General features: G+C 51.9%; 1 protein-coding gene across 1 annotated transcript in view; it reads right to left on the minus strand.

Moving 5' to 3' along the window:
• The window catches only part of DCHS1 (dachsous cadherin-related 1), a 33,891-nt gene extending 6,554 nt beyond the window's left edge, over positions 1–27,337 (minus strand). The window contains exons 1-13 of the mRNA XM_036242229.1: positions 27,041–27,337; positions 10,966–12,873; positions 6,262–6,450; positions 5,934–6,165; positions 5,568–5,804; positions 4,211–5,236; positions 3,796–3,989; positions 3,490–3,586; positions 3,236–3,393; positions 2,181–3,045; positions 1,848–2,087; positions 1,617–1,742; positions 751–960 (exon numbers count right to left, since the gene is read on the minus strand). Coding sequence (XP_036098122.1) covers positions 751–960; positions 1,617–1,742; positions 1,848–2,087; positions 2,181–3,045; positions 3,236–3,393; positions 3,490–3,586; positions 3,796–3,989; positions 4,211–5,236; positions 5,568–5,804; positions 5,934–6,165; positions 6,262–6,450; positions 10,966–12,753 — 5,362 coding nt within the window. The 5' untranslated portion in view covers positions 12,754–12,873; positions 27,041–27,337. The remainder of the gene's footprint in view (positions 1–750; positions 961–1,616; positions 1,743–1,847; positions 2,088–2,180; positions 3,046–3,235; positions 3,394–3,489; positions 3,587–3,795; positions 3,990–4,210; positions 5,237–5,567; positions 5,805–5,933; positions 6,166–6,261; positions 6,451–10,965; positions 12,874–27,040) is intronic.
• Positions 27,338–27,544: the final 207 nt, after the last annotated feature.

Consider the following 27,544-nt stretch of genomic DNA (forward strand, 5'->3'; position numbering starts at 1 on the left):
TATTTTCATAGCAATACTATGACATTACATGTTTTTTGCATTTTCATTGTCTCACAAATGTTCAGTGGAGTCCAGATGGTACATGTGATGATATCATCACTTGGATGGTTAATGGAATGTGTGCTGATATATTCCTGTGTTTTCTAGAATATTCTAGGTAGAAAGTTTAGAACATAAATATGTTCAGAGATTCACTCAGTTTTGTTGGCTTCCCTTCAGTTACACCTGCTATCTTTGCAACCCCTATACTATCCAACAAATTGTTATTTGAAACCTTAACATGTGCCTATGTAGAAATATGGCAAGTAGTATTACTTCATTGGCTTGCTTTGCAGTATTTTATAATCTTCTCAGCTTTAATACCTAATATAGTAAATATTGATACACATATATTTATATTACATATTTATTATAATGTTATATCACACTATTACATAAACAAAAGCTCTTAAGGACCTCAAAAATTAAGAATGTTAAGGGCTCTTGAGACCAAAAAGTTTGAGAACAACTGCTCTACAGAGAGACATAAAAAAAAGAAAGAAAGAAAAAGAAACAAAGTTAAAAACAGAGACACAGAGGGAGATAAAGAGCTGGAGAAACACAGGAGACACTCAGTGACACAGATACATGCATGAAAGAAAAAGAAGAATACATAAAGAGAAGCAAAAGGATACCCTGACACACTGACCAAGTCTAACATGGGCCAACAAGGAGTAGAACTGGGCAAATGTGTACTGGGAAGGTTCTCACCCAGGATTCGGTACTGCAACTGCCCATTTGCTCCCACATCTGGGTCAGAGGCCCGCAGCGTGGTAAGGGTCTGGGGGTCCTGGCCCTCGGGCACTTCCAGGGAGAGATGGGTACTCCCAAAGGTTGGGGCATGGTCGTTCTCATCCTCTACAGCCACTCGCACTGTGACATGAGTCAACAGTGGGGGTGATCCCCTGTCCCGGGCATACACTATGAGGAAGCAAAATCAATGAGCTCTAGCTTGCTCCCATTTCATGGAGAAATCCACAATCCACACTGCATAGTGTTCATACATGTTCACCAGGTACACACACAAAACAGAAAATGTCCATCTCTCCAACCCCACAAGCACACAGGTGCCTACATGTGGACATGCAAACATAAATATATAAACAGGTATCAGAGATGTTATTTTCTTCCCACCTCCCATGCTTGGTCCATGCAAGATGTATCAGATTGGTGGTGGTGTGACAGAAAAGGCACCAAATGAGGTACCATGAGATCTGTGTTCAAGTCCCAGCTTTGCCATTTTCAAGCTGTGTTAACTTGAGCAAGTCACTTCACCTCTCAGGTTCTCAATAACAATATGCTCCTCTGTTAAATGTCTGCAGTATCATCTGAGAGACTCCTAGAGGGCACAGCTGTGACATTATGCATTTGAGAATTTGTGTCACATTGGTGACAGAGAAGTCAGTTGACCTTGCACGCTGCCAAACTGTTGACTCCCCAAAGTGACTTTTTAAAAAGTAACAGAAGCTGTGCCACATAATGAGTGTAAGATTCTAGAAGGTAATTTGGGGATTTTGCCTATGCAACACTGGAGCTTACAACACCTCTCAGGCTTTTGGGGTCCTGTCAATGTGTACCTGTCAGGTTGATCTCCTCCTGCTCCTCCCGATCCAGGGCTCGCAGAGTTGTGAGAACTCCAGTGTCTGGGTCCAGGGAGAAGCTTTCGCCAGAGATGCCTCCATACATCACTTGCCCATTGGCCCCTGAGGAAGGGCAGCATGGACGGTGAGCAGAGGATATACATACATATTTGCCCTTTCTTGGCCCAATCCATTCCTCTTTCAACTCCTCCACCCCCAAGGTCTTACCCAGGTCAGGATCGGTTGCCCGCAGGATTAGCAGAGAAGTGCCTGGAGGGCTGTTCTCTCGCAAGAGGACGCTGTACTCCTGCTGCTGGAAAGCGGGTGCCTCGTCGTTGACATCGGCGACACTAACAGTTAGGAGCTGCGTGGCGGAGCGCGGCGGGGAGCCGTGGTCGGAGGCCACCACGGTCAGAACGTGCTCAGCTCGATGTTCGCGGTCCAGGGGCCTCACCAGGGACAGGGCTCCTAGGTAATCAGTAGGGCAGGTTGGAAGGATACCACCGCACTCCCTTCCCATCACACTCTGCTCATCGTACCCGGCCACCAGACCAAACTCACCAGTACTTGAGTGTAGGCGGAAGTAGCCGTCCCCGCCGGCGGCCAGGCGATAGGTCACGCGTGCGGCCTCGCCCAGGTCCGGGTCCCGGGCTACTACGTGCAGCGCCACGGGCCCAGGCGGCTGATCTTCCGGGAGGCGCACACGTGAGGGCGAGGCGAAGACAGGAGCGTTGTCATTCTCATCCGTGACAAAGACGCGCGCGGAGACGCGCGCTGTGCGGCGGCGGCTGGCATTGGCGGGCCGGTCAGTGGCTTCCACGAGCAGCAGCATTGCGGGCGTGGTCTCGCGGTCCAGGCCCAGCGGAGCGCTCAGCGCCCCGGTGCGCGCGTCCAGGCGCAGTGCAGGCGCGGGAGGCTCCTGGCGCAGCAGGCGGTAGCGCACGTCGCTGTTGGGGCCCGGACCGTCTGCGTCCGACGCGCGAAAAGTGTACAGCGCAACGCCGGGCTCTGGGTTCTCCGGCAGCGCCAGCGCTAGCGGGTCGCGGGCGAAGGCCGGCGCGTGCTCATTTTCGTCTTGCACGCGCACCTGTACGCGCAGCAGTCGCGCACCCGCGCCGCCCGGTCCCTCGGCGCGCACCGTGAGCGCGCGCCACGCCGGGCCTGCCTCAAAGTCCAGCGGTCTCGCCAGGTACAGGCGCCCTGAGGCCGCCTCCAGCGCGAAGGTGCCGTCTGGGTCCGCGCCGCCCACCAGGGTGTAGGTGAGTGCTCCCACCCCGGCCGGCTCTGGCGGCGCCACCGAGCCCAACAGGGAGCCGGGTCGCAGCCCCTCGGCTGCTGTCACCGTCAGCACCACAGGCACGGGTGCCGCGGGGTCTGGCTCTGAAGGATCTGGCGGGGGCTCAGCTGAGTGAGCCGAGGGAAGCACCTGTTGTGGACCGAGGCGGGAGGAAGAAATCAGGGGGACCCGTGTAAAAGGGGGTCTAGGTTGGCCAGATGGTTAGCAGGAAGGGTGCTCAGAGTAGCCTGAGTGGAAAAGGACCCAATGAAGGTGGAGCTATTGGAGGTGGGCCCCCAGCGGTGGCTAAATGGACAGTTGGGAGGAAGGGCAACCATACCTGCACCAGCAGCTGGAGGCTGGAGCTCCGAGGGGGGCTGCCTTGGTCATGAGCACTTAGCGTCAGTACATAATGGGGCCGCTCTGCTCGGATCAGGGGTGCTGCAGTGAGCAGCTCCCCTGAGTGAGGATGCAGAGAGAAGAGCTCTGAGCCAGGACCTGGGGACAGGCAGTGAAAGGGTGAGGGCCTTCCCAGAGCCGGCAGGTCATGAGGTTGTGCCACACCCATCAACTTCTTTCTCTCCACCCCCATACCAGTCAGTGTGTACAAGATGGTCCCATTCTCCCCTTCATCTGGATCCTTGGCCTGAAGAGTTGTCACCAATGTTCCTGGAGGCACTCGATCTGGTACCTGTGGGGACACACAACTCATGTACAGTTGTCTCTTTCCTGTTCTTGAGACAACTCAAGATGGAGTTGCCCTCACCTGTGTGCAGGCAGAGCCCCTTTTTTGCTCACACCTGTTTCAAAAACCTTCTCTGTTACCCACATCTATAGCTCTATGGGGAGACACCCATTCTCTCTCACTTCTTAAGGGCAGGGTCCTTCCGCCTCACATACCTGTATGGGGAGGCCCCCACCAGCAGCCCCTGAAGCCTGCAGGAAGGTGGGACTGTTGTCGTTGAGGTCGAGCACTGCGACATGCACAGTGCCTGTGGTACTGCGGGGTGGGCTCCCTCCATCCTGCACCTGCACCAGGATCTGGTAGCTGCTCTGCCGCTCTCGGTCCAGGGTTTGGAGTGTGGTCACTTCTCCTGGGAGTGCAGGAGAGGGATCATGTATGGGATAGCTAGGGATGCAGAGCTGGAGGCCTATAACTGAGAAGCTGGGGTTTGGGGAGTGTGGGAGGGAATCCCATGGTGAAACTCCAGGTTCAGTCCTGGTCTTCTTGACCAGGCTCCGGGGATCCTGTCTGGGTGTTCACCAATCTGAGCATGAGGCTACAGGGTCGCAGAATTTTGATGCCAGTACTCACCAGTCTGGGGGTGGATGCGGAAGGCCTTGCTGTCTTCTGACACCTGTCGCAGGCTATAGGTCAGACGTCCATTGGGTCCCGAGTCTCGGTCAGTGGCAAAGACCCGGCCCACACTGGTCCCTGGGGGCTGATTCTCTGCCACAGCCAGGAAGGTGGGCTCCTCAGACAAGCGGGGACTGTGGTCATTCTGGTTGAGGATGCTGACTCTTACAGTGGTTGTGCCTGTCTGTTGCCCCAGCTCAGCTTTGGACCCAGACACTGCCATTACCTTCAGTGTGTACAATTCCTGGGACTCACGGTCCAGTGCTGCCCGCACCCATAGCCACCCACTCTGTGGCTCTAGGCCAAAAGGGCTACTTGGTCCATCTCCTGCAAGGTAGTAGGTGACAGAGCCCCCATCAGGTGCTCGAGCCTTCACTTGCAGAACCTGAGTTCCAGGGGAGGTTCCTGAGGGCAGGTCCACACGGTAGGTAGGGCTGTCGAAGTGAGGAGCCAGCCCACGGGTCACCAAGTCCTGTACCACCACCCGCAGTCGAAAGTGGCTGGTGCGGGGTGGGGAGCCCCCATCCCGGGCCTCCAGGTCCAGCTCATGTGCCGGCCCCCCTGGAGGCCCCAGAGGTCCCATAAGTCGTACGTGGCCCGTGGTGGGGTCCACAGTGAAGACCCCACCACCTCCAGCAAGAAGGTTAAAGGTGACTCGACTGTTAACGCCTGAATCGGGGTCGAGAGCACGAAGTGTATAGATGAGGGTCCCTGGGGCAGTGCTTGGTGGCAGCAACACCGTGTCTTCAGGTGCAGGGAAGGCAGGGGAATTGTCATTCACATCATCCAGCAGCACACGCACCCGAGCCACAGCGAAAGCCGGGGGCACTCCGCTGCCTGCCCGTACCTCCAGCTCTAGCACTGGCCCCAGCAGCTCCCGGTCCAGAGGGCGAAGTGTCTGTAACAGCCCTGAGGCCCCATCTAGGGAGAAGAGTCCTCGGGGATCCCCGCCTGATAGGGCGAGGGTCACAGGCCCCAAGCGACCTAGGGCGGAGAAAGGGGTCAGGAAAGAAATGGAGGGGCACCTATTGAGTTGGGGCAGACTGTGATCCCAAGAGTGGCTACACAATGCTCATGCCTGTGTCTTTCAAAGGATTAGGGGGAGGGGCAGGTGTTGGCAGAGAAGCTGGGTGGCACTAGGGTGATATTCATGTACCTGGGGATGAAGCAGAGTGCCTGCATATGCCCAAGGAGTGTCAGGAATTGGACCAGGGTGTTTTGTATTGGGGCTACCTGGGGTACGCTGAGATGGAGCTCAAGGGTTATATTGGGGTGTCTGGGTATGTCACCAAGTGGGTATAATGACAAATGATACCTGGTGGGTTGTGTGCCTGGACTATGCCCACACTGGTGCCCGGTGCCACATCCTCTGGCACAGAAAAGACATACTGCAGTTGTTCAAATATGGGTGGTATGGGGGTTCCCGGCACAATGCTGATGTTGACTCGGGCATTGAGCTCTGCCTTCAGGCCACCTCCATCCTGAGCCCCAATCTCCAGCTGCACCACAGAGTTGGCCTGTCTGGCCAAGGGCCAGGCTACTGTCAACAGCCCTGGAAGGAGGGATAAAGCAGAGAGATGTGTAAGGAAACAACAGAACTTAACGGGGGGGGGGGGGGGCAGTATTTCATTTAGGCAGGCGGAGCGCGGGGAGATAATCCTGGGTATGGCAGGATCCTCACCTGAGTGCTCATCCAAGGCAAAGAGTTGGGGGCTATTGCCGGCCAGGATCCGGTAGGAGAGTCGCCCGTGGGGCCCCTGGTCAGGGTCATGGGCACGAACCCTCAGCACAGCTGTGCCTGGTGGACTCTGGGCACTCAGACTGGCAGCATACTCCCGCGGATAGAACTGAGGTGGGTTATCATTCTCATCTGACACAAACACCTTCACATACACTATGGACTTGAGGCCTCCCTGGTGAGATATGTAGCCATTAGTCAGATGGGCCTGTCTGGCCCTGGTGAATGCTCTGCCCCAACATCCCAACCTGTCCGTGGTCTGCCCACTTACCCCATCCACAGCCGTCACTGTGAAGTCAAAGCTCGAGGGCCCCTGGTCACGGTCCAGGGTCTGGGTTGTGCACACGTCACCACTGTGGGCATCAATGCGAAAAGGGGAAGACCCCGAGGCCCCAAGTCCGGCACCCAAGGAATAGGAGAGGAGGCCAAATGGGCCACTGTCTGCATCTGTGGCTGTCACCTGTGGAGAGGCTGGGGTGAGTGATGCCCCATCTTTTTGGCCAGAAAAGCCAGAGCTACATAGCAATTAGAAGGAGCAGGCCTGGCTCAGCTGGGGCTCAGAGTCTCTGGATGGTGGACACACAGAGGGAATGAGTAGGACATACACCAAAACCGGAGCCTAGCCGAGACCTCAGTACCTGTGTGAGGTTCCTGCGAGCCTCTTGTCTCAATATTTTTGTCAACTGGTCAATACATAACCTTGTGTTATGTGTGTTTCTGTTTAAAGACACCTAATTTAATATATATGGTTGATTCATTAACATTGAACACATGGCCAATTGCATGATAACTCTTATCTGAATGAACCTTGTCTAAACACACATACTATTTTCTCCATAAAACACATCATGACCTTCTTGTGCTTAGGAACCCTAGACAGCACTTCAGCACCACACCTGGGGACCATTTCAAACAGCAAAATCACCAAGAAAAAGCACGAAAATGTAAATGTAAAAATATCCTCAGGTGAGGATTAAAAGAAGAAGAGTGCTAAAGGGCTGTGACTGCAAATTCCTGGTGGATCACAGGGAGTTAATAACTATCACCGAGTCTCATAATCACTCCAAGCAGAGAACTGGCTGACCCACAGAATTAGAGAGGCTGCTGTCATAGGCCTCCTCTTTATTGAGTTTGGTCACTACAGAGTGAAATCTGATTGATATTGGAATCTGGATCACTGGAGTGGTCAGGGTCTGCTCTATGGATTTATAGGCGTGGTTCATGCACCTTTAGCTTCCCTTCCCTTCTCTAGCCAACCTCATTGGGAGTGGGAGAGGGAGAATTGCAGGTCCAATATTAAGGTCATTTAGTTGTGGGGGATCCCCAAAACTAAGAAGTAGGGAAAGGCTTTCCTGGTTAATTCTTGGTCACCTCCCAGACTGGTTCAGAAAAAGCTAAATGATTGCACACCAATGTCAGGAGCCTCTGAACATTTCAGAGCCAGATCAGCAAGAGACACCATTCTGGTAGCTCCTAAGGCCAAGATAGGGCCAAGCATACCCTAGGTACCCTGTGTATATTTGTTCATTGAGTAAACGGACATTCTGATTGCCCTGCCTTACAACAAAAACTTCTTTCAAACTGAGTTTTATACCATGGGTACACGTTAGCGCCTCTGCAGAGGGTTAGCTGGTGCTGACTGCTGTAGCCTGTGACAAAGTGCTCTTTGTGGATACAAGGGCCTCAGGGTCACAATATGCCGTAAAAGGAAGCTGGAGAGTTCCCTTTTTTGAGCCAGAAAATGTTGCTCATGGAGAAGACTGGCCAAGGACTTCTGACGGTTACCCAGGCCCTTGACAGAAGTGATTTGTGCCATTGTTTACCCTCCTGAGAGACACTAAGACCCTGCCATGGCTGGACCCTGGAAACAGCTCCTGCTCCAACCCTCTCCTGTGGCCACAGGCCCGGATATCCCAGGAGACAAATTTCCCCTGCATCAAGCCTGCGGGCTGCAGCACAGCTGCAGCAACATCTCCAGAAGCTGTTAAAGACCTTTGCCCTCTGACTCCCTGCAGGAAGAAAGCAATAAATAGTGGTCAGGGGAAGTTGTCAGGAACTGACCCCAGAAGGCGCAGCGGCCATTGACTGGAAATGACCAAGGCAGAAGTGAGTTTCCCGGCTTGTGTGGCCCCTGCTCAGAGCTGCCACTGGCACAGTCTCCGTTTCAGCAGGATCTGCGCCCTGCTGCGCAGTCCAACCGTCAGCAACCTCTCCCAAAAGCCATAATGAATCTCCTCTCTCCTGTTGTCCCCACCCTACCCGAAGCTCTCATCAAGTGCACTATTTCAAGGAGAAAATAAAGACCCTTATCTGTGAACTCTCTAAAATCCCCCAACAGACCACAAACTCACTGCATCAGCCCATCCTGACCTCCTTCCCAGGTGTTTCTTCCACTTCGACTTCTTGACACTATGCTCTCCTGCTTCTCCTACTGCTTCCCCACCCCCAGCCTGTTCTTCTATGTTTTTGTTCCCTGGAATCTCTCCTTGGCCTTTTCTCACTACACACTCGCTTAGGGCCTTCTCTTCCACTTCCGTGGCTTTGACCATCATCTGTAGTTTGACCCAGATCACTCCTCTGAGCTCCAAACTTGTACATACAGATGCCTTCTCAACATCTCCACTTGGATGTCCCACAGGCACTTTAAATCCAACCTGTCCAAAACTAAAGTCATGATCATTCCAAACCCCTCTCTAATGACTCTTCCATCCACGCAGTTGCTCAAGCCAGAAATGTGTTCTTCCCTTTTCCTCTCCTGGTTTATCAATCAACCAGGGACTAAGTAAATCCTCATTATCTCTCCTATTTGTCTATTTCTTTCCATCACGGTTATCACTGTCCTGACCTAGGCCTGAGTTGTCTCTCCCCTGGACTGTTGAAATTCCCTTATCACAGCCGTCTGATCCTCCTATCCTTCCTCTACCCCAGGATTTCTCAACCTCTGCACGATTGACATTTTGGACCAGACCATTCCTTGCTGTGGTGCTGTCATGTGCATTATGGCCTCTACCCATTAGATACCTGTAGCACCCCACTAGTTGTGATGATAAGAAGTATCTCTGGACGTTGCCCAATGTCCCCTCCAGAGGGCAAAATCACTTCGAGCTGAGAACCACTGCTCTACACTGATTGTCAAAAGCATTTTTTGAGAAAACAAATATCATCACATTTCTCCTCAATTCAGAAAGCTTCAATGTTCTCTAAAGAAAAAGCTCAAAGCCCTTGCTTGGCTGGACTTTTCACTGTCTGGCTTCCCTGCACAGTCTCATCTCCCACTCTCCCGTCTCACACCTGAAACCCCAGAGACACAGTCACTACAGGCCCTCAAATAAGTCAGGCTTTCCCACTCCTCTATGTATGTCATCTCTGGTTGGTACCTTCCCCTGTGTGGTCCCCTCATAAACTCCTGCCTACCCTTTAAGTCTGAGCTCAAGGGTCCTTACCTCACATGTATCCCCATCGTGCAAGTTTTCTTATTGCAGTAAAACTATTTCTTTGCACATGAATCTCCTCTCTAGAGTATAAACTCCATGAAGTGTATGTGCTGGGGGTGTGTGGGGGTGGGATGTGAATGACTCATTCGTTAGTGTATTCTGTTTCCCTAACACAATGACTGGCACATGGTTGATACTCTAAATGTATATTGAGTGAATCAAATATTAAGACTTTGTAACCATTATGGACACCCACTGGTTACTTTTATGCCTGCTTCCCTATGCTTACCAACAGTAAAAATTCTAGGAAAACACCTGAGAGTTTCCTTCTTGTTTCAGGCACTAGTGAGGAGGAAGTTTGGAAGCCACAGCCCGTTGGTCCTGGGCCAAGAGGGACAATGAACACACGAGAAAGTGGGTGGGTGCCGGACAACAGTAGGCAGGCAAATTCTCAAAAGGGAGGGGGTCAGGCAGGCCCAGGTACTGGCCTGGAAGTCTGGGCCAAAAGGTAGCCCCTGGGAAGGTGTTCCGGGGTCTGGTAGACTTCTGAAACATAAAGACTTCAAGAACAAGTCTCCTAAGAGGCCGCTCTGCCTCCAGTCTCCCCTCCAGATTACATGGTGCAGCCAAAGTAATCTTTCCAAAAGACGTCAGATTTGCCTAGAGCTCCTCATTGGCTCCCTATGATTTTTATTTATTTACTTATTTTCAAACCTCACCTGAAGATACTTTTCCATTTATCTTCAGATAGAGTGGGAGGGAGGAAGAGAAAGAGAGAAACATCGATGTGAGAGAGACACATTGATTGGTTGCCTCCTGCACGACCCGGACCAGGGCTGGGGACAAAACTGTTGAGCCAAACTGGCCAGGGCGGCTCCCTATGATTTCAAATATAAAGTCAAAGCTTGTAATCTGGTTTCTGTCTACTATCTTGTGTCATCTCCCCCACCCCGTTCTTTCCCATGAGCACAGCTGAGGCCAACCTGAACAGTGCAGTCCCCTGAACACACCATGGTGTTCTGCAGTCTCTCCGTAGGCCTGGAGTCCCTGTTCACACACCCGGCATCATCCATTGGACAAAGTCGCATTGGTTCTTCAAAGGCTCGTCCTCTGGGCTTCCACAGCAGCTCATATGCCGCCTGCTACAGCACTAGTTACTGGTGTGTCTCTTCAGCTAGATTGGGACCTGCCTGGGAACAAGACCGTCTCCTTTCTTTGTTCTCAGGGCCCAGCACAGTGCCAGACTTAGAGTGGGGAGGTTAATTCTTGACATCACAAGATGCTTTGTTTCTAGAACCAATCTTAACTCCCTCAGCTACCAGGATTACCTGGCCCAGCTCTTGCACTCTGCTCTCTCACCTCCTCACTAACTCTTACCCTCTCACAGACTTCAGAGCTCACAGTATAGGACCAAACCCTCTGGCATAAGTCACCATCAACAGATGCACCAGTAAGGCTTGGGTCTTGCGGTGAGCTCCCCTGTGGCCCTCTGATTCACTCCTGCCCATAGCAGCATCCTGCTGTGTGCAGGGCTTACCTACCTGTAGGAAGCAGGTTCCAGGCTGGGTGCCCTCAGGCAGTGAGGCATTGTAGAAAGTCCTCTGGAACTGAGGCTCATTATCATTCACATCTTGCAGGGCCACACTAACTGTGGCAGAGGAAATGAGAGGGGGCAGGCCCCCATCTGTGGCCACCACAATCAGCTGTGGCTGGGGTTCCAACTCATAGTCCAGTGAGGCAGCTGTGGTAATGATGCCCGAGATGGGGTCGATGGAGAACCAGTGGGTGTGGGTGCCTGGGGCCAGGCTATAGGTGACCTGACCATTGGTGCCCTGGTCAGGATCCCGGGCCATCACCCGCACCACGAAGCTGCCAGGCAGTGCCACCTCAGGCAGGGGCTCAGGTCGGTAGAGCTGGCGGTCAAAGGCAGGCGCGTTGTCATTGACATCAGTGACATGCAACACAAAGGCAGCCTCAGCCCGCAGTGGGGGCGAGCCTGAGTCAGTAGCGGTAACTCGCAGGTTGTAGGCATCCCGCTCCTCCCGATCCAGCTGCCGAGCCACGCACACTAGGTAGATGACGCTGTCCTGGGTGCTTAAGGCAAAGTGACCCTCTCCGCCCTCCAGGGACACATTGACATGGGCAAAGTCACCATCATCTGGGTCTGACACAGAGATGCGAGCAACAAGCTGGCCAGGTGGGGCGGCCTCAGACACTCGGGGGGAGCCATCCGCACTGAGGAAGATGACAGTCATGGAGAGCTGATTGTCATTGGCGTCTCGCACGTGCACCGTCACAAAGGCTGAGCCCAGCTCAGGGTGAGCCCCACCATCCCGTGCCTGCACCACCAGTTCGTGGACCCGCCGCTGCTCAAAGTCCAATGGCCGCTCCAGCCGCAGCAGCCCCGTGTGTGCGTCAATGGAAAAAGGTCCATCACCCTCACTCTGTCTCCGGTTGATCTCATAAGTCACAGCCCCATTGGCATCAGCATCGGCATCGGATGCATACACCTGCAAGACTGGGCTGCCGGGAGCCAGGCTCTCAGACACCACAGCGTGATAGCGGCTCTGATTGAAAGCTGGGGCATGGTCATTGATGTCCAGCAGGGTCACATCCAGCAGGGCCTGGGCCCTCCGGGCGGGTGAGCCACCGTCGTAGGCCTCCAGTTGCAGCATATAGTGTGAGCGGTTTTCTCGGTCCAGCTCCCCAGTAACTACCAGCTCGGGCACTGGGGCCCCATCTGGACCAGGGCGTGTCTCCAGCCGGAAGGTCTCTCCAGCCCCATCACCAGACAGCGCATAACCCTGGGTTCCTAAGCGGCCAGCATCCGCATCACGGGCCGGCTCCAGCGGGTAGCGGGTGCCAAGAGCTGTGTGCTCAGGTATCTGCAGGGCAGCACGAGCCCGTGGGAAGGCTGGAGCATGGTCATTGATATCAGCCACTCGCACAGTAACTTCCACGGTGGCACCATCAGGAGTGACTGCAGTGAAGCGATAGCGATCCCGCCGCTCACGGTCCAAGACACGGGCTGTACGGACCACCCCACTGTGTTCGTCAATAGCCAGGTCTGTGCCCACACCACTGCCCTCCTGTGCAGAGATGAAGTACATGGGAGGTGCTGCCGTGCCTGCCGGAAGCCCTGCACTGATGTCCCCAATCAGTGTGCCTGCTGGCTGCTCCTCATCAATCTGCAGGTCCAAGCTCCCAGCCTGACCCCAGGCGCCTGGCACCCTGGCTGCCAGCAGCAGTAGCAGCAGTAGGAGCAGGGGGAGGGGCCTGGGGCTTTGCATGCCAGCGCAAGAAGGCGCAGTGCCCGGCTCCTTCTGCATGACAGGCACAGTCCAGATGTGACTTGGGCTCTGGCTCCAGGCCAGGCTCTGGGCCCAGCTTGATCTCAGGCTTTGGATCAGGTCCAACTCGGGCCCTGGCTCCAGCGCAGGCTCCCTGACCTGGGAGAAAAGCAGAAGGAAAAAGGTTGTGACGGAGGAGGGATCAACAGAACTGATCCCTGGGGTCTAGGCCTTGCGTGCCTCACACCTCTCAGCCCGGAAACCTATTTCAGGACTCCTCGGGACCCACTCCAGTCTTTCCCCGCAGGTTCCCATCCCACCCAGACTCCCCTCTCAGCAGATTGTCTTGTTCCTATTGTTCAGGTCTGCATGCCCTCAGACTCCCTTTCCTTCTATCTCTAGACCTTAAAATATGTCCAGTCCTTTCCTTTCTCATTCTTCTTCTCGTTAAGAACTAATACTCACCTCAATAACCTTGTGCTTGGGAATCTCACCTGAACTGTCAACCTTTTCCTCTCTACTGAAGACTTCTGTCAGCATTTAAGTATGCTTAAGTCTCCGTGTGTGTGTGTGTGTGTGTATGTGTGTGTGTTACAATATAGTGTATAAATTATATTAGTCCCATTTTCCTTTCCATTCAACAAGAAATTGAGCACCTACTATTGTGGAGGCATTGAGGACACATCTATGCACAAAGAAAACAGTCCCTGGTCTCATGGGGCTTACAGTTCAGGAAATGGACAAGTGATTACAAGTATTTGATGAGGGTTGTGAGGAGAAGTACAGGGAGCTATTAAGGCCTAAGAGGGGCTTAACGCAGGGAGTCTGGGAGAACTTCTGAGGAAGTGACAGTCAAGCTGAGATCTACTTAAAGAGTAGCTGTTAGCTAGGCAATGGTGGGCAGAGAAATGCGTACAGAAAGGAGAGAAGAGCATTTGGAAGAGGGAAGAGACCATGGAAAGGCTTAGCGTCCACAGTCAAGAAAGGGCTGGGTGTTTGGGGCAGGGGGTTAGGGGACAATGTGTGTGAGGTGTAGCATGCAGGGGCAACGGTATGAAATGGGGCAGGAACTCATAAGCCACTTTGGTGATTTTGACTTAGTCCTAAAAGCAAATGGAAGCCACAAAAGTGTTTTGAGAAGGGGTGTGCCAAGATATGACTTACACTTTGTGAAGCTCACTATCGCTGCCCTTGGGAGAACAAGGGGCAGGCAGACAGGATGGTTACCTTAGGACAGCCCTTGTAACACACTTGTGGGAGTCCAGGTGATGGCACTGCTCTGATGGTGACTTGGATGAGTGTTAGCAATGAAAATGACAGCCGTGGATAGCTCCACAGGAGGTTTGGGAGGCAGAAGAGACAGGGCTTGATGACTGTTTGAAGGCAGGGGATGAGGGAGTGGGAGAAGTCAAGTATGATGGGCAAATCTATGGCCAGAACCATCAGCTGGACAAAGATATCCTTAACTAGCCAGAGAGACAGAAAACCAGAAAGGGGAGATGCCTCTGAGGCTAAGGGGAGCTGGGGTTTCAAATGCTGCTGAAGTTCAAGAAGGAGGAGGCCTAAAGCCTCAAGAAACATCTAGTGACCTAGAGCAACTGCTTTGAAAGGTTGATTCATTCCCTCTAATTTCTCACTTCTCACACCCTCCACCCTCTAAGAAGTGAGGCTTCCTCTCCTACGGTATTGTTTTCACTAAGCTTCCAATCATTTCTACATCTAATGGACACGTTTTTTAATCCTTTTACTGTATCCTTCTGGAACACTTGATTATTAATCATTGGCTTCTTGGAGTCTACTCGTCTTGGCTTCACATGATGACACTCCGCCTCTTCCTTCCTTTGTACTTCTCTGTCCACTCCTCGATCTCCTGTGCAAGGTTTTCCTCTGCCCATCCTTTAAAATTGGTGCTCTGCAGACCTGACCAGGTGGCTCAGTTGGTGGGAGCATTGTCCCATGCACCAAAAGGATGCAGGTTCAATTCCTGGTCAGGGCACACACCTAGGTTGTATATTCAATCCCCGGTTGGGATGTGTACAGGAGGCAACCTATCGATGTCTCTCTCTCACATCGATGTTTCTCTTTCTCTCCTCACCCTCACCCTCGCTATCAAATCGATGAAAAACATATCCTTGGGTGAGGATTTAAAAAATTGATTCTCTTCAGGACTCAATCCTGGCTACATCTTTCTCACTCTCCACACTCTGCCTCGGAGATCTTATCTTTCCCCATGCCTTCACTTCAACTCTATCAATCACTTTTTTATGTACCATCGGTTTGCTGATGGCTTTCCAATCTCCATTTCCAGCTCTGGAGAGCTCTGGAGACACATGTCCAGCCACATTCTGGACTTCCTTCATGGTGAATCCCTATCCTTCACCCAAGCTAATTTTCTCCCTCCATTCCCTCCTGTGAACAGCCCCACCACTCACCAGGTGTCCCAGCCGGAAATCCAGAACCTCTCCTGGCTTCCTTGCTTTTCTTTGGTCTGATTTCCAATTAGTCATCCAAACCTAACCACACATGTCTGAAGTGTGCCCCTTCCTCTTTCACTGGGACATGGCTGCTGTCCCAGTGCGAGCTTCGTCATCTTCCCTTTCGATTCTGCTCCTTGCTGGTCCCCCAGCCTCCTGGCTTGGACCGTCTGATCCATCTCCACCTGACCAGAGCTATCCACATGCTCTCCAAACACCACTCCTGACAAAAGGCTTCCACTGGTTCCCCATTACCTACAGCAGAAAACTGCTGCCCCTCTAGGGGAAACACTGCAGATACACATACACACAAACTGTCTGCAGTGTCAAGGGGTTCACTGACACTAGGTATAGAATTTCTGGCCCAAAATATAAAGTCCAGCCTTCTTATTGTGTCTTCCTGATCTGAGTCCTGCCAACCTCTCCAGTGTGCCCGCTTTCCTTTTCCCACCATACCCTGCGTTCCAACACTGAACCCATTACCATGTTCCTTCCCAACCCTTTGCCTTGCATGCACTGTTCTCTGGGTCTGAGTTATCTTCTATGAATCCTCTCCAAGTGACCATCTCCTACTCAAACTTCAAGATGCAGTTCAAATGTCCTCTGTTCTGTGGAAATTTCTGTGTCTCCATCACCCCCTGCAGAGCCAACCGGACCCTCTTCTGAGCTCCCACTGCCTTTGGTGCACACTGACAATAAATTGCACCACAGTCCTGATTTGTTCATGTGTCTATCCTCCTGCAGAATTGGAGGCTCCTTGATGGTCTTATTTAGTCTCTGACTCTCCAGCATTTAGTAGAGCGTAGCGTCAGCAGGCAATCAGTACTGAATGAATGGTCAGAGCCTCAGAATTACCCACCACCATACTCACCTACTGACACAGTGAGACATCCATGGATATACCAATGAAGACGACACACATAAACACATGTGAGCCCATGCCCTTGAGACACCACGGTCAGTCCTGTGGCTACAAAAGCATGTCCTTGGGTCTTTACAGATCTGCTCTGTTCTAGGACTTCCTGTCTTCCTAAGGGAGGAGAGTTTCTGACCTCCCTCTTACACTCCCAACCTCCATCTCTCCCATCCATGTGAGGCAATAAAAAGAGCAGGGACTCCAGAGTTTGAGCTGGGTTTGAGTCCTAGCCTCTGTGTTATTTTCCTACTCCATAAAGTGGCTATGGTAATACGTACCTTGTGGGGTTTGGGGAGAATTAGAGGCATTGAAAGCAAGGAGCCCAGAGCTGGGCATTTGGTAGATGCTCTCTCACCAGCTGCTGGCACCATCCCTGATGGGTCCCCTCATCCCAGATTCAGAGTTTCGAGGTTCTTTGTGTGCACTAAGACCCCTCTCCCCGGGCTCAAGTCTGAGGGGCCCATGGAGCTGCCCTATGGAATAACAGGTCAGAGAAATTCAAAACCAGGAGGTCAGAGTGAACACAGGACTGATCCAAAAAGGGGAGAGGCGGAAAGTACAGGGATGGCCCAGGTGAGGGATCTAGGCTTAGAGACTGGGTTCAACATCAAGGGTTAAATTTGGTCCTATTCATGTAATCACTCAGGAGAGAGAGAGAGCAGCTATGGTTGGTGGGGAGAGAAGGTAATGGACAGTAAGGTCAATGTACTTACTGCACTGTGTTATAACCCTCTGTCTCCCTATCCAGAGACAGAATGCCAGCTATCTGAAGGCCAGGATTGTATCTTATTCACCTTTGTGTGTAGCAAAGAGCATGGCACATAGTACGTGATCAATACATTTTTTGAACAAAAGGTATGAGATTAAAACTCAGGTGAAAAATCAACCTTGACCAGGAGGGATTCAGGCCCAGGTAGATGCCCCTTCTTCCAAACTGTATAGACCCCAGTGCCCTCCCCATCACCCAGTCTGGGTCCCTTTCCAGTGCAAACTCTCCCAATACATTTACAGCGAACACACAAAGGTGCATACTCATGAGGTCACAGACCCACACATGCACTAACTTACTTGCAGACAAGCACACTCAATACATACTCATACACACATGGACAGGCTACTTTAACAGATATACAGATACCTCTCCTCAAAAAGACAGAGAAACGTGTTTATACACACAGATGGGCAAATTCATTCACATGGACTCTTTCCTGCCTCAAACACACACACTCACATGCAGGCACATAGACAGACACACAGAGAAAAGCACTTTCTCACAGGCCTCAGATGGACGGGTACATTCACACATATACCCCCACCCCAACAGATATACACAGGCACGCTCCCACGCACCTACCCTCCCATGCACACAGACAGACCCACTTTTACACATGCACAGACTAATAACGCAGACAGGCACACGCGCACACACTTGCAGACCCACCCACACACAGGCATGCTCTCACACATGCTGCCGGGGCACTCGTGGTCAGCTCCGTGGCCACAGCTGTGACCTCTAGGTCCCTGGGGCCTCTGTCTGGACTGTGCCTCATCACTTCCTGCTCCAGGGCTTCCAGTTCCAAACTCGAACTCCAGACTCTCTCCCGAGACCGTCTCATCCTCTCTCCAACTCTTCTTCTCAGCACCATCTCCCCCATCTGTCCAGTGTTTCTCACTGCCTCTTCCCCAAGACTGACTCCTCCTCCCTGTTCCTGTCTCTTTCCCTCTCCAGGTCTGTCCCATCCCTTCCTCCATATCTGGCCTAAACCGCCCATCTTGTCTTTTTCCCCAATCTGTCCTGCCTCCTGACCAGATCTGTCTTCTTTCTTCCCTCAGATCTGTCACCCTCTTCTCCCACCCAGTTCTGCCTTGCTGCATGCCCTCACTCTGTCCTGGTCCTGTTACTCTGTCCTCTGGCTCCATCCTGCTCTTCCCCTCCAGTCCCACATCTGGGCCTCTGGAACCACAGCTGGTTCTCATTAGGAGGGGGAGGGGCAAGACTGTTCATTGGGGCCTGCAATGTGATGTCAATCCTCCCCCCACTCGAAGCCTGTGTGTCTATAGGACCTGGGAGCAGGGATACATGGGAGAGGAAGGAAAAGTGTGTTGGAGAGGAATAGGGGGACCACAAGGGAAGGGGGTACTCCAGGAGGAAGTAGAGGAGTGGCCCGGGGTACAGAAAGGGAAGCAAGCTTGGGGAGCTGGCACCACCCAGGCCTCCTCCCTCAACTTCCTGTCCCAGGGCCAGGGAGGGGCAGGGACCAGAAAGACAACAGGGTGAGGAGGGGAGCTACTGAAGGCAGACTGGCACAGAGTGGAGGAAGAAGAGGGTAGCCTTGGTGAGCAAAGGGAGGGGAAGATACAGGGCCAGGCCTGACGGAGAGAGGAAAGAGTTCTGTGGGAGCATGACAGGGAGGAAGACCTAGGGAGAGGAGTGTGCATGACAAAGGAAAGAGTGAGTGGAGTGAACGCAGAAAGGGGAGGTAAGTGAGAGACAGTAAGAGTGGGCCTGGAGAGATGGGGTGGGGAGGTAGGTAGAGGCAGGAGCCAGAGCTGGAAGAGTAGGAGGCAGAGAGAAGAGGAGACTGAGGAAGGGAGGAGGGAGGAAAAGGCTGACAAACTGGTTTCCTTGGATAGCCTTGGGACAACCCCATGGGACAGTGACCAGTGGCCAGGGCAGTACCCGGAGCCTGGCTTTCCAGAGGACTGGCTCCTAGGAGGCACCTCAGGGAGAGACTGGGGACGGATGTGAGCAGAGGAAGCAGAGAAAAAAACCTATTTTCTGAACTTTTATGGTGCGCTGGGCCCTGTGCCAGGCAATTCAGACAGTATCTTGTTTAATCATCATAACAACCCTGTGAGGAAGGTGTCCTGCCTTCCATTGAAGAAACCGAAGCTCAGAGTAAAACAACTTCCTCGAGTTAACACAGCCTCCATTTGAACCCAGGGCTATGCACTTCACACTGCCTGGGATTCAGGGAGGAGGAAAAGATGGAGAGAAACAAATAACAAGGAAGTCGAGGGGAGAGAGTCCTAGCAAGCCAAGGGAGGCCTGAAGAAGAGAACCTACGGGAGGAGGGAGACAGGTACGAGGTGTCTGTAGCAGCCCAGGTCAGGAGCAGTGGGACGGAGGACACAGAGAAGAAAGATGCACAGAAGTGGAGCTGACAAGACTTGGCCACAGACTCTTCAGGAAGAGTAAGGGAATAGAAGGGCTCAGGCTTACGCCCAGGCTTCTGGCCTGGTTACTAAAGTGGAGCCATTAGGACCCCACAGAAGAGAAGCCATTTTTCGGGTGCCTCTTGAGATCTCCACGTGGAGTTGTTCCAGGCCCAGCTGGAGTGGAGTCTAGGAGAGAGGTCTGAACTTGGACAGATCAAGGAGTAACAGAAAGCCATGGGTGTGGGGGCCATCAGATAGCACATGTAGAGTGGGAAGAGTCTAGGACAGAACTCTGGGGAACAGTCAGATGGAGGAGACTTCAGTCTTCTTGGAGAAGGAGGCGCTATCACAGAAGGGAGGAAACATTTCATTAAGGAGGGAGAGATCACTAGCATCCAATGCTGCTGAGAGTTAAGTAAGACAAGGGCTGAGAAGGGGCCACTGACATTAGCAGTGAAGAGCTCACTAGTGACCTTGGGGAAAACAGTTTAGGGAAGTCATAAGGGTGCGACCCTCCCACAGTGGGAAATGAGAGAGTGAACTGGCTAATGACTAGCCATAGAGAAGACGTCAGCATTGATTCATTCATCAATGCACACTTATGGAACTCCTAGAATAGGAAGGCAATATATCCTAGTGAGGCAGGACAGGATAGTGGTGAAGATGTGGAATCTGGGGCCAAACCAACTGGATTTCTGCCCAGCTTCACACTTATTAGCTGTGTGATCTTGGGCAAGCCACTTAATTTCTCAGTGCTTCCATTTCCTCATTTATAAAATAAGGACAATACTAATACTTACTGCACTACGTTTGCAGTATGAACAGTGTTTGGCACACAGTAAATGTTTCGTAAGTGTGCAAGCATGAACTACCATTATAGTGGTTAAGAAGATGGGCGCCCTGGCTGGGTGGCTCAGTTAACTGGAGCGTTGCCCTGTACACCAAAAAAAAAAAGGTTGTGGGTTCAATCCCCAGTTCAGTTGTGTATAGAAGGCAACCAATCGCTATTTCTCTCTCTCCATCACCCACTCCTTCTCTCTCTAAACCAATAAACATATCCTTGGGTAAGGATTTAAAAAAAAGTTGGGCTCTGCTGTCAGATAGACTTGAGTTCAAATTCTGACTACCACTTACAGTGTAACCCTAGGCAAGTTGTTCAATCTATCTAACTCTTAGTCGCTCCTTCTGTAAAGTGGAGATTAAAGGGCCTACGCTATATTGGTGTACAAGAATTAAATGAAAGAATGCTACAAAAAACTTAGCACAGTGTGTGTCATAAAGAGGCGGCTCAATAAATATCAGCTGCTATTGTTGTGGGCCAGCACACAAATAACCCTGGGTTGTTATCTCACAGATGAGGAAACTGAGTCTCAGAGCAAGTAGCAGAGACATTGGGAACACAGCTCAGATGGACTCCAAAACTAGTGCTTTCTGTGACACCATATTGCTTCTCTGCTGGAGGGCTTGGAATGCTCTGATAAAGGGTCATCATGGCCAGGCAACAGAAGACAGAAGGAGAATGAGCCAAGTTCTGCTTTAGGAGAATAACTCTGGCAGTGTGCACAGGGTGGGTTAGAAGATCGATGATGAAGTAACTGCCAGTCAAGGGAGATGGTTGGGTGGGCATGGAGTCAGGTGGTGAGACAGGGGAAGGGACCAGAGGATGCTTGGAGGTCTTCGGGAGACAAAGGAAAAAAGTGGGGAGAGGCAGACCTAGGGCATGCTTGTGAAATGATTCATCAATAGATTTATTCAACAAATATCTACTAAAGACCTGCCATGTGCCAAACACAATATATTAAGCAGTAGAGAAATAGCAGTGACTGGGAGAGATCCAGTCCCTTCCTTCGTGGTGTCCACAAGTAGGGAGACACAAGTTGGTGAGGGAGTTAGGGGTGGTGGTGATGGGCAGCAAGGGCCTGGTCCTAAGTTCTGACGCTGATCATTGGAGTCTGGACTGCAGAGGAGGCCAGTGCAGCTAGAGCTGGCGGAGAAGTTGGAGATGTAGCAACCCAGAGATGTCGAGAGGAAAGAACAAGTTTGGGAGGCAGGAGGTTGAGGGGCAGGAGAGTACAATAGAGGGACTGAGAGGTTGGAAATAAAATGAACCAAGTTGAAAGTTGAGCACTTAATAGTTGTTTTCTTTCTGAATCCTCAAAACAGTCTTCTTAATGTTCCCTCCATTTTCACCTGAGGCAAGGGGAGCTCAGAGAAGCCAGGGTTATCCCGGTGGCAAATGGGGTGGCTGGAAGGTTTGATGTGTACCTCCCACCCCCATTTCCTCCTGCCCCTTCTCCTTCCTTATCAACCTTATGGGAGTTCTAGGCCCTGAGAGACTACAGCTCCTTTCTTTGAGTAGCTTAAAGAGAGAAATATAAACAAAGAGATTCTAGTGTGCTAAGCAGAACTCAGAGGGACATCCTAACTCAGGCTTGGGGGGTTCCAAGTGAACTTTGGGGAGGAGGTGCCCTCTCACCATAGGACACAAGAACTGAGGAGCCCGTCCATGTGGCACCGGTTGAAAATGTTTGGAAGTCTGAGGGTTACCCAGGAAACAAGGACACTGGAGCTGAAAGAAGGGGCAGGCAGTGGGAAGCCAGGGAAAAGATGGGATCCAACAGCACAAACCCCTGGGAAGGACTTTTGCTTTGCAGGTACCAGGATATTAGAGAGTCCAGTCTTGCCTCCATTACCACTAATAGGCAGGAGAAGAAAGAGGGCCAGAGTATGAGTATCTGGGAATTTGATATGGGGAGGAGGCGCCAGGAGCTGGAGGGCTTAGAGTAGGTGCATGTCAGGGGGCATAAGAGGAAGGAACTGCCTGTGGCACCTGCAGGGAAGGGGGCCTGGTGGAGTGGAGAGAATGGCAAGACACTCTAGTGCCTTATGGCCTGATGGTAGGTCACAGTTCCCTCATCTTTCACTCCCTCCAAGAACCCCAACAGACACTTGGCCCAACAGAGTTGAATTTGCAAATTTCTGGTGCTCCTTAAGTAATAGTAACTGAATGAAAGAGAAAGTGCAGAGAGGGAAGAGGAAGAGGATCCAGGAAAAGAGAAGCTCAGGTGAAAAAAAGAGGGGGAGAGAGCATTGAGTGAGGAAGGATAAACAGTCAGGGAGGGGACTGGAAACGCCCCCAGTGGGATAAGTGGCTATGTGTGGGATGCCTCGACTGTGTGGGTAGCTGAGACCAGACGTCAGCCTTCTGAAGAGTGAATGAGGGTGAGCAGTGTGCTGTGAGGTGCCTCATTCATTCATCTGTTCATTGCCAAGATTCTGTAGATGGGCCCTGGGGACATGAAGATGAATAATGCGCAACCTGGCCATCAATGAAGTGCCAGATCAGTCAAAGAGACAGAGCAGGGAAGAGACAAAGACAACAACGGTAAAACAAGAGGATCCTAAGCCTGCCTAGTGCAGTCAGGAAAGGCAGGGTTTGAGACTAGGTCTGAGAAGGGAGTGAAGGGCTTTTAGGGCAGAGCGTAGTATGTACACAGGACCAGAAGCATGGAAAAATTCAGTGTCTTTGGTAAACTACAAGAAGTTCAATATGACTGGAACTTGCAATACAAGGGAGCTAGGGAAATGGGACAGCCAATGAGGCTGGGGAGGCTGGATGGAGTCAGATCATGAGGGTCTCATAGGCCAGGTTAAAGTAGGGATACCACCTAAGACAGTGGAAGGACACTGAAGACTGCTGAGCAGGGAATGACATGGTTGGATCTCCACTTTAGGGAGATTCCTCTTGCTGCAGTGAGAATGGATTTGAAGAGGAAAGAGTACAAGTGTAGGAAGACAGAAATTTCTTTCAGTAATTTACGTGAAAAAATGGTGAGGTGAGGGCAGTAGTTGAGGCCATCAAGAAAAGGGGTATCCGAGAGAGCTGAAAAGGAAGTAGAACCAACAGGTTCCAATGACATTCCGAGTTATGGGGCATGTGGAGAAGAGAGAGAGGCGACAGTTAATTTCTGGGTCTGTAGCTTGATAACCAAGTGCGGATGGTTTCGGTGAGGAAGGGATGATGAGTTCAGGTTCGGACATATCAAGAGGCTTGTGAGCTATATAGTAAAAATCAGGTAGGAAGCAGATATGAAGGTCAGGAGGTCAGAAGAGAGGTCTGGAAGAGGTAGATATTTGGGAGTCATCAGCTTAAACAGATGATAATTAAAGCCCTGGAAATGAGTGAGATGGATAATTTCATCTCATTCATTTACAGTATGCAGTAAAGTGGTAAGAATGTCCAAGCCAGAACCCAGAGGAACAGTAACATTTAAGGGTCACCCAACATAGCTTCTAAAACAGACTGAGAAGGAATAGCCAGGAGGGTTTCTGCGAGAGAGATGCACAGATTCCCACCATACTGCACTCATTTCTTTATTTGCTTGTCTCTCCTATTGAGGTTTAAACTTCATGAGGGTAAGAATAATGTCTTCTATCATAGCATTCCCATCACCTAGCAGTGTGGTTGGCACATGAGAGCTCATTAAATGTTGATAGAATAAAATAACAGTGCAGAAGCCATAAGACAAACATGATTCAAATAGAAAAGAATGGACCCTGCCAAGAGGGCAAGCAGTTAAGGACTTTGAAAGGCAAGTGCGAGGTCACTTTTTCTTAGGGAGAGCAGTTACACTGGAAGGGCAGGAATAAATGGGAAGCGAGGAAGTGGAGCGGCTCTGGGTAGAAGACACAAAATGTGGCAGTGAAGCAAAGTGAGAGTTTCTTAGTTAACTGGGTACTACAGGGTTAAGGAAGGTAGGAGAGATGAGGCTATTCACATGCTCAAAGGAGGAATAGGTATACAGAGAAACTGGAGACATGGGTAAGACATGGAATAATTAGTTGAGTCAGGTCCCTGTGGAGGCAGGAGGAGATGGGATTCACAACACAGGTGGAGGATGGGTCTTAAATAGAAGAGCTGCCTCTTCATTATGACAGGAAAACAGAAGAGGTTGAGGAGAATGCAGATACAATTTGAGGGAGGAGGCAAAAGGTGAGGAATTTAAATTGGATGTCCTCCGTTTTTTCAGTGTTCAAGTAGAACAAGTTATGTGCTCCTACCTCCTCCCTCTCCTCAATCTCCACATCCATTCTATCACTGAGCCCTGCTGACCTCACTGCCTAAAGAACTCCTGAAACCATCTACTTCCTCCCTCTGTACTGCCACTACTCCAGTTCAGCCAGCGTGATCCCCTCTTGGGTTCCTGCAACAGCCAACCATCCTTCTTTTCAGGCTTTTCCCTCCAGTCTCCACACTGCTGTCAGAGAGATATTTCTAAAACAGATTTTATATCATGCCACAACTTTAAATGATTTGGTGGTGTTCCATTATTCTTGGGTTAGATAAATCTTTTTCGTATGACCTACAAGAACGTATTGACAGAACTAACCCTCCATCAACCTCTCTCTCCCAGATTCTCACCTCTCCTCACACCATGCTTTTAGGGCCAGGCTCACTGGATTGCCTTATTCTGCAACATACATCACTTTCTCACATGGGCTTTCTCACGCTGCTCCCTTGGCTTGGAATATTCTCCACTCACCTCCATCTCTCCCGCCTCTCCTGTTTGGTTGACTCCCTATTTATTCATCAAACTGAAGCTTAAATGTCACTTCCTCCAAAAAGCCTCTTCTGACCTCCCTACATGGGCTTAGGTTTCCCTGCTATGTGCTTCCATGTTACAGCACTCATCCCTTCACCTATAAGCTCCATAAAGGTAAGGACCATGTCCATTTTGGTCATCCTTGTAATGCTGGCACTTACTGCCTGGCACAGAACAGGTGCTTAACATGTGTTTGCTGAATGAATGAACCAGCAAACTGACTAATTAATCTGCTGAAAACAATGGGATGAGGGATGTGAGGTTAAGGGGTGTGACAAAAATAGAAAAAAATCATCTATTTATTTATTCATGGAGGGCCCAGTTGAGGGTGGAATTTATAGAAGCATGAATTTATAGAAGCATCACTTGGTGTGGTTGACAGCTCATTCCAGCTAGGGTTGAGATTTTGTGAGATGAGTTGGCTCAAGGACAGTGTAACTAAGAGTGACCAAAGAGTGATTGAAGGAATGGTCCTGGATGTATAAACTGGAAGAAGTACACAAAGCCAGCAAGGGGCAGATTAGGAGAAAGCAAAGAGGTCAAGGGCAAGAGGTCATTATGAGGTTGAAGAGTAAATATAATGGGAGCGAAGGCATCTGAGAACTGGAAGGACATAGGAGGCTCTGAGCAGAGAGTGGAATGCAGAGTTTAGAATTTTAGAGATGAACCAGTTCTACAGAGTGGTCCTGGGAAGGGAGAAGAAGGTAACAGGAGCTAAGAAGCTCAAGAAACTGTGAGGCTGAGGTTTTGGAGGGACACTTAGAACCATAGCAGGATATAGGGCGAGGGGAAAACTGATCCAGGTGCCCAAGTTTTCAGGAAACTAGAGGGTAAATCTGGCAGTCTGTGGGTTAGGAGTGATGGTGTGAGCATCATAAGTTAATGGGAGTTTATTTAGCAGCTGGGACAGCTCACTCTGTGGTGTGTGCATGTCACCTAAAAGTGTGTCTCCTATGGGTTGTACAAGTGGTTTTGTGGTGAGGGTGACTGCAACACAGCCTCCTGTTAGGGTCAGGTCCCTGGGACACCTGTTTTGTACCTGCAGCTCTGATGAAGTATAACCTAGATGATGGGTTGAGTGTGACAGTAGATGTGTATTGCTGTGACAGTGCCTTCATGGTAAGTGTTGATCTTGACAACAATCCCGTGGGAAGGTATTAGCTGTATCATTCCTACTGTGGGTGTATGTTGTCCTGAGAGCATCTTCCATAGGTCTGTGTTGGCTCTGACAGTACTTCCTGGGGGTGTGTGATGGCTTTGAAGGCATCTCTTGTGAATATCTGTGTTGCCTGGAACTGTGTCCCCTGTGGGTTAAGTGGGGCTATGACTGTGTTCCCTGTGGGTATTTGAGGAGTTGACATAAGCAACAATATTTTTCTGGCCTATGACCCCATGGCTGCGGGCCCAGCCCACGCTACACTGAGTTCATTGTGCTTGGAGATCTCCATCTCCCCACCCCCTCCACGTGGAACGAGGCCTGTGGTGACCTCCCTCTGTCCCCTGCACAGGATTCTGATCTAGGTGTCCTGGACACAAACTCAGAACATGCAACTGGGGTGACCAGCCTCCACTTGAGGCTTTGCCTGTCTCGCCTCTACTTCTCTTCTTCCCTCTCAGTTTCTTTGTCTCTGTCTCAGTTTGTCTCTGTCACACACCCAGTCCTCTACAATCTGACACATGGCTCCCACAGAGGCAGCAACACACACACACAAACACTCTCACGCGCACACACTCACACACACACTCCCTCAAAGGAACTCCCTCACCATGACACTCATTCTAACCCACACACCCTCGGAGTGACACGCACATACACGCGCGGCCAGCCGACGCACACAAGCACACAACCTCCTAGTGACACGCACTCACACAGCCCATGCACTCACACCCGGAGTAGAACACACACACCCTGCCCGCACCCCGCACCCCAGCACACTCTCACTCCAACACACACCCTGACTCGAGGGCACACGCACACAAAGACACCCCCCCCAGGCCCTGCCCCCACGCTCACGTTCACGCTCGCCCTCGTCCCGCAGGCCCAGGCCCCCCCTCCCCCATTGTCTCCGGCTCAGAACAAAGCCCCCGGCTGCACCGCCGCCGCCGCCTCCCCGGAGAGGCCAGGCAGGCCGGGCGGCCGAGGCCGAAGGGACCGGGCGGCAGCAGGCACTGACCTCCGCGCGGCGCGGGCTCTCTCGCCCGGTCCAGGGGCGCCGTCCGGCCGCGGTCAGCCCCCCGGGCAGCGCCCGCCCGCTCGGGGCCTGGGCCCGCGCATCGTCCGTCGCTGCTGTCTCCGACCCCGCGATCAGCTCTGGGAAGACTGCCGTCGGTCCTCGCGCCCCTGGCCGTCGGTCTGTCGGTCTGCCGCCGCCGCCGCCACCGCAGGGGCGCCGCCTCCTCCACAGCCGCCCCGCGGAGGATGCGAGCTTCGCCGCCGCGGCCCCGCGCCCCCTCCCCTCCCCTCCCCCGCCCTCCGCGCGGTAACCCGAGCCCCCGCCCCTCCGCCCGCGGAGCCCCCGCCCCCGCTCCTACCCGCGCTCGGTGCCGCGGCCCCCCCAGCACCCGCGCGGCCTCCTCCGCCCCTCGACTTCCCGGCCCCTGTCCTCGGCGCCGGATCCGACCCCGGCTCTGCGCCGTCCCAGTTCTCTTCCCTTCACCCGGTCACTGCGCCCCGTCCC

Source organism: Molossus molossus, unplaced genomic scaffold (genome assembly GCF_014108415.1).
Source record: "Molossus molossus isolate mMolMol1 unplaced genomic scaffold, mMolMol1.p scaffold_m16_p_41, whole genome shotgun sequence".
Taxonomy (NCBI): Eukaryota; Metazoa; Chordata; class Mammalia; order Chiroptera; family Molossidae; genus Molossus; species Molossus molossus.